The 4,948-nt window shown below is 66.6% G+C and overlaps 1 protein-coding gene across 1 annotated transcript in view; it reads left to right on the top strand.

The window, feature by feature from the left end:
- The window catches only part of MROH6 (maestro heat like repeat family member 6), a 6,930-nt gene extending 2,447 nt beyond the window's left edge, over window positions 1–4,483 (top strand). Inside the window, 11 exon segments of the mRNA XM_024741195.1 lie at window positions 471–597; window positions 784–968; window positions 1,038–1,175; window positions 1,270–1,384; window positions 1,494–1,883; window positions 2,056–2,168; window positions 2,170–2,221; window positions 2,473–2,592; window positions 2,849–2,951; window positions 3,063–3,128; window positions 3,262–4,483. Of these exon segments, the coding sequence (XP_024596963.1) occupies window positions 471–597; window positions 784–968; window positions 1,038–1,175; window positions 1,270–1,384; window positions 1,494–1,883; window positions 2,056–2,168; window positions 2,170–2,221; window positions 2,473–2,592; window positions 2,849–2,951; window positions 3,063–3,128; window positions 3,262–3,476 (1,624 nt within the window). The 3' untranslated portion in view covers window positions 3,477–4,483.
- Window positions 4,484–4,948: the final 465 nt, after the last annotated feature.

The following is a 4,948-nucleotide window of genomic DNA, read 5'->3' as shown; positions in this document are numbered from 1 at the left end:
GGGGCAGGGCCTTCCCTGCCTTCCGCTCCTGCCTCTCATCCACTGAGGGTCCTCAGTGCTGGGTTCCAGGCTTGGGGCCTGCCTTCTCTCTCCAGGCCTCTCCTGCAGCCCAGCCTGGCGGGGTGTGCTTCTGAGCAAGCCAGGTGGCTGCTGCACCCCAAACGCCCGTGGCTCTTCGGTTAGTCTGCCCCAGGAGAAGCTATCTGTGGCTTTATTCTCTACGGTGAGTGTCCATAACGCCAGGCTTGTTTCACCGCTACTGGCCAAACGGGGTTCTGAGTGGTCCCTGCCGGGCAGCTGGTCCTGCAGACTTGGCTCCCTTGTGGTCTCTGCACAGACGCCACTTATTTTGTTTCTCTGGGATCGCGGGCTTGATTACCTGCCCCTCCTCCTGCTGGAGTCCTAGTGGCCGCCTCCCTGACCTGGAGACTCCCCTCATCGGCGCGCCGGGCTCTGGCTCGCACGCCCCGTGCCCCCGGGGCGGCAGCCGAGCTCTGGCGTGGCCTGAGCCAGAGCCCGCGCGAGAACGGGCAGGTGCTGGTGCAGCTGCCCTGGGTGCTAAAGGGCTCGGCCAGGTTCCAGCTGGAGGCACTGGCGGTAGGTGGCATTGCCAGGGGACTCCCCTGGCCCTGGCCCAAGGGGACAGGAGAGTCTGGGCTCAGGGGTTCGGGGGCAGCAGGCTCTCACCTGAGTCACACCCATCCATAACGTCTCTCAAGCATAGAGGCTTTGTCCTCGCCCTGTCTGCGGTGTCTGAGCCTGAATGAGCCCCTTGTTCCATAGGCCACTCGCGCCCTTGGGGAGATGCTGGCTGTGTCCGGCTGCGTGGGTGCCACACGGGGCTTCTACCCGCATCTTCTCCTTGTGCTGGTCACACAGCTACGTGAGCTGGCCTGGGACCCATGCCCCACTGACATCCCCAAGGTTTGGGCCCCATCCCACCAAGGGCTACCGTACAGCCACGCCAGGTGAGGGGTGCACACCGGGGGGAGTGAGGGCTGGGCCAGTGCCCTCCTCTGCTGCCCACCCCCCTCCAGCTGCACAGGGGAGGCCTTGAAGGCCCTGTTCACTGGGGATGCCTGCTGAATGGTGGTCACGTGCATGGAGCAGGCTGGAGGCTGGAGAAGACTGGTGGGAGCCCACACCCACCTGGAGGGTGTCCTGCTGCTGGCCAGGTGCAGGGCAGGGGCATGGGGGTTGTTGGGTAGAGGCTTCGTGAGGGGCGAGGCCGGAAGCGGAGGGAGAGCTCCCATTTCCGCCTCATCACAGTGCCATGGTGGCGCACGCCGACCACCAGCTGCGAGGCCTGTTCGCGGACTTGCTGCCCCAGCTGCGCAGCGCGGAAGACGCACAGCGCCTCACGGCTATGGCCTTCTTCACCGGAGTGAGCCTGCTTCCAGGATGGGTGGTGAGGGGTGACCATGGACTTGGCCCCTAAGCGGCCGGGCCGGCACGGGAACGCGAGCGTGCCGACCCTGTGTCCCCCCGCCCAGCTGTTGCAGAGCCGGCCCACCACACGGCTTCTGCGGGAGGAGGTCATCCTGGAGCGTCTCTGCGCTTGGCAGGGCGACCCCGAGCCCACCGTGCACTGGCTGGGCCTGCTGGGCCTCGGCCACCTGGCGCTGAACCGCAGGAAGGTGAGGGGCAGGACTGGGCGGGGTCTGGGCGGGGTCTGCGAGGGGTCTCCCACGAGTCCCCGTCCCTGCAGGTGGCGTCACGTGAGCACGCTGCTGCCCGCGCTCCTGGGCGCCCTGGGCGCGGGTGACGCGCGGCTCGTGGGCGCCGCACTGGGGACGCTGCGGAGGGTCCTGATGCGGCCGCGGGCGCCGGTGCGGCTTGTGGGCGCGGAGCTGGGACCGCTCCTCCCACCGCTTCTGGAAGACGTGAGCCCGCCCCTCCGGCCCCGCCCGTCCCGCCGTCACCACCCTCTCCCCAGGCTCTCCCAGGGTTCCTCAACCAGACCCCGCTCCCGGCCCCTAGATCGCGCCCCCAGACGGCAGCCCTCCGGACACCCTCTCCCCGCTGGCTCCGCCCTGACCGCGCCCTGCTATGCAGGCCCGGGACTCGGTCCGGGCCTCGGCGGTCGGGCTCCTCGGGACGCTGGTGCGGCGCGGCCGGGGCGGGCTCCGGGTGGGGCTCCGCGGCCCCCTGCGGAAGCAGGTGCTGCAATCTCGTGCCGCTGCTGTTGCGACTGTATGACCCCGGCCGGGACACCAACGAGGTCAGTCCCCCCAAGACTGTCCCATGGCTGTCTCCACCCAGCCCCACCCATTCCCAGGACAGCTGCCTCTCCAAAGATTACAGGTCGGGGACTTCCCCCAGGACCTCAGGTGCAGGTGACATGCGCAGCCAGGTTCCTGGTCTTTCCTGGGCCGCCTGCGCCTCCACCCCTCATCCTGGCCACCTTCCCCCTCCCAGGCCATTTCTTGCCACTTTCTGGACTCCTAACCTTGCTCCCTTCCCCTGTTCCAGAGCTCAGAGTGGACCCTGACCCTCTGTGACCAGGCCCTGCGCTGGGGCCTACTGGAGGAGATGGTCACCGTGGCCCACCGCAACAGCCCTGAGGCCCTAAGCCGCATCTGCCACCGCCTGGTCAGTTGGGGGAGGACAGTGACAATGATGGGGTATATGGTCAGCTGCCCGCTTGGTCCAATATACACCAGGGCCACTCCCCCCAAACTGAGTCTTCCCACCCTTCCAGTCAAGGTGGTGGCAGGTCTAAAGCCTCAGGTCCTGATGCCATGTCCCGGGGGATCCCCAGGGTCCTCAGCCCCTGGACTCACCTCTGCGGCCTCCCTTCCATGCAGAATTGGCCCTCCTGTCCTGCCATGAGCCCTTCTGTCCCCAGGTTCAGTGGTACCCAAGTCAAGTGACCCGCTTCCTGAGCCAGACCCAGGGCTACCTGCGGAGCCCACAGGACTCCCTGCACTGGGCAGCTGTTGTGCTCATGGGTAAGGCAGTCCTGGTGTCACACTGTCCCTTGCACCTAGGGCTCTGGGAGCTGGGCCAGCCCCTCCCTGCTGTGGGCATGGGGCCAGCACTCAGGGTTTGCTTTGGTCCAGGCTTCCTGGTCCGTCACTCAAGCCCGAGCCGCATCAACCAGGACCTGCTAGACAATCTGTTCCAGGGTGAGGACCCGACTCACCGGGGCATGGGGTTCCGGAAAGGTGGTGGGTGCTAGGGCGGAGCGGATGGGAATGGATGGATGGAGAGCTGGGGCTCTGGGGCCCTCCCGTGCCATGAACTGCCCTGTCCCCACAGACCTGGGGCAGCGGCAGAGTGACCCTGAGCCCACTGTGGTGGCAGCGGCACAAGCGTCCACCCAGCAGGTGGTGCTGCTGGCTCTGGCGCAGCACCCTCCCTGCCTGGCCCGGCGCCACGCCCACCCTGCCCGGCCCCCACCAGTCTACAGAGACAGCCTGTTCCAGCACCACCGGAGCCCTGCTGGCCCCTGGGGCTGCTTAGGACCAGGCTGAGCCCGACTGGCCCGCCTTCCGGGTGGGAGCCAGGGTGCTGTCTGGCACCCCACCGCTCTGTGGCCAGTCTTGGCAGGGGCAGATCTGCAGAAGAGGCCCCCCCTTGAGGGGCACCCTGGGCTCGGTGCTGGGCACCAATGCCTGCCCCCCAGAGCCGTGCAAGGCCCGTTGCCCACAAAGACCCCTCTCCGGGAGCTCACCCCCCCAGACAGCCCTACGACCTAGACGGGGCACGCACCTTCTGACGGAGCACCATTTCACCCTCAGCCTCTTGCCTCGTACACCCCTGGGTCCATCTGTCCCCCCTCAGCCCCCTGCCTGGATGACACCTGACCTCCCGGGCCGAGGCCTGGTGGGGGCCACTGTGAAGCTGGCACAGCCCTGGGAGCCGGCGCCGTGATAGGCCGCCCTCTGCCTGGGCCCTCCCGGCCACCCCAGCAGCCCATCACCCTCGTCACGTGCTCCACTCCTGGCTGGCCATGTCCTGGCCTGAGGTTCTGAGGTCCCTGGCCAAGAAGCACTGATCTGTCCTCCTGTCCACGCCCGCTGCCCCACAGCCTGGCCCCGTTCCTGCCCCTCCCCCGCACTTACCGCGTCAGACCCCACCTGGGCCTTCTCCGGAAGCTGTCCCTGACCTCCCCACTGGACAGCACGGGCCTTAGATGACACCTGCGGGCTCAGGTGTGGGCTGCCAGCATTCGCACCCCACTAGGCTGAGCCGTCGTGCCAGCACCCCAGCACCCTGCTCAGGGGTGAATGGAGGCGTGACTGGACGTGTGGGGAAGAGGCCCCTCAGGACGGCTCCGAGGCCATGACCCAATCCATCCAGACCCTGGACGGGTGGCTTCCTCCACCTGGAGTGCCCACCTTGAGGTGTCCTCTTGCCCTTTCAGGGCCCCCCCAATGCTGCCTCCTCAGAGGAGGAGGCCTCAACTCACACAGCCTCTTGGAGGCTGGGGTCCTGCCCATCCCTGTGGAAAGCGTTTAAAATAAACACACAGATCCTAGGGGTTCAGCGTCTGTCTGGGGCCTGGGTCTGGGCCAAGGCTGGGTTCTGATGCGCTGGGCCTGGTCCGAGATCGGGCTCGGGCTAAGATTACAAGGAAGACAGCACGTAGCCAGGAGTTTGGGTCAGCTCCGGGGTGGGCGGAAGGTCAGGCAGGTTTCACCCTGAGCTGAGAAGCTGAGAAGCTGTGCTTTGGGCCTATGCATGCTGAGCCAATGGGGTTGGGGCTCAGCAGGAAGGGGTTGGGGTCTCCTCGTGGGTCATTCCCAGGGCAGGGGAGGCTCGGGCCGAGGGCACTGGTCTGTGTGAAGCCAGGGGTGTGGTTTGGGGTATTGGTTCGGCTTCTCCAAAGCAGATGCCCAAACTGGATTAAACTACAAGAAATATATCGGGGTACACGCTGGAGAGGCCAGGAGGCTGTCAGACGCCCGTGAAGGAGAGGAGGACGGAAGGAAGGGAGGTTGGT

Source organism: Neophocaena asiaeorientalis, unplaced genomic scaffold (assembly GCF_003031525.2).
Source record: "Neophocaena asiaeorientalis asiaeorientalis breed wild unplaced genomic scaffold, Neophocaena_asiaeorientalis_V1.1 scaffold177, whole genome shotgun sequence".
Taxonomy (NCBI): Eukaryota; Metazoa; Chordata; class Mammalia; order Artiodactyla; family Phocoenidae; genus Neophocaena; species Neophocaena asiaeorientalis.
Note: the sequence above shows the minus strand (reverse complement) of the source record. Positions and strands in the feature narration are given on the sequence as shown.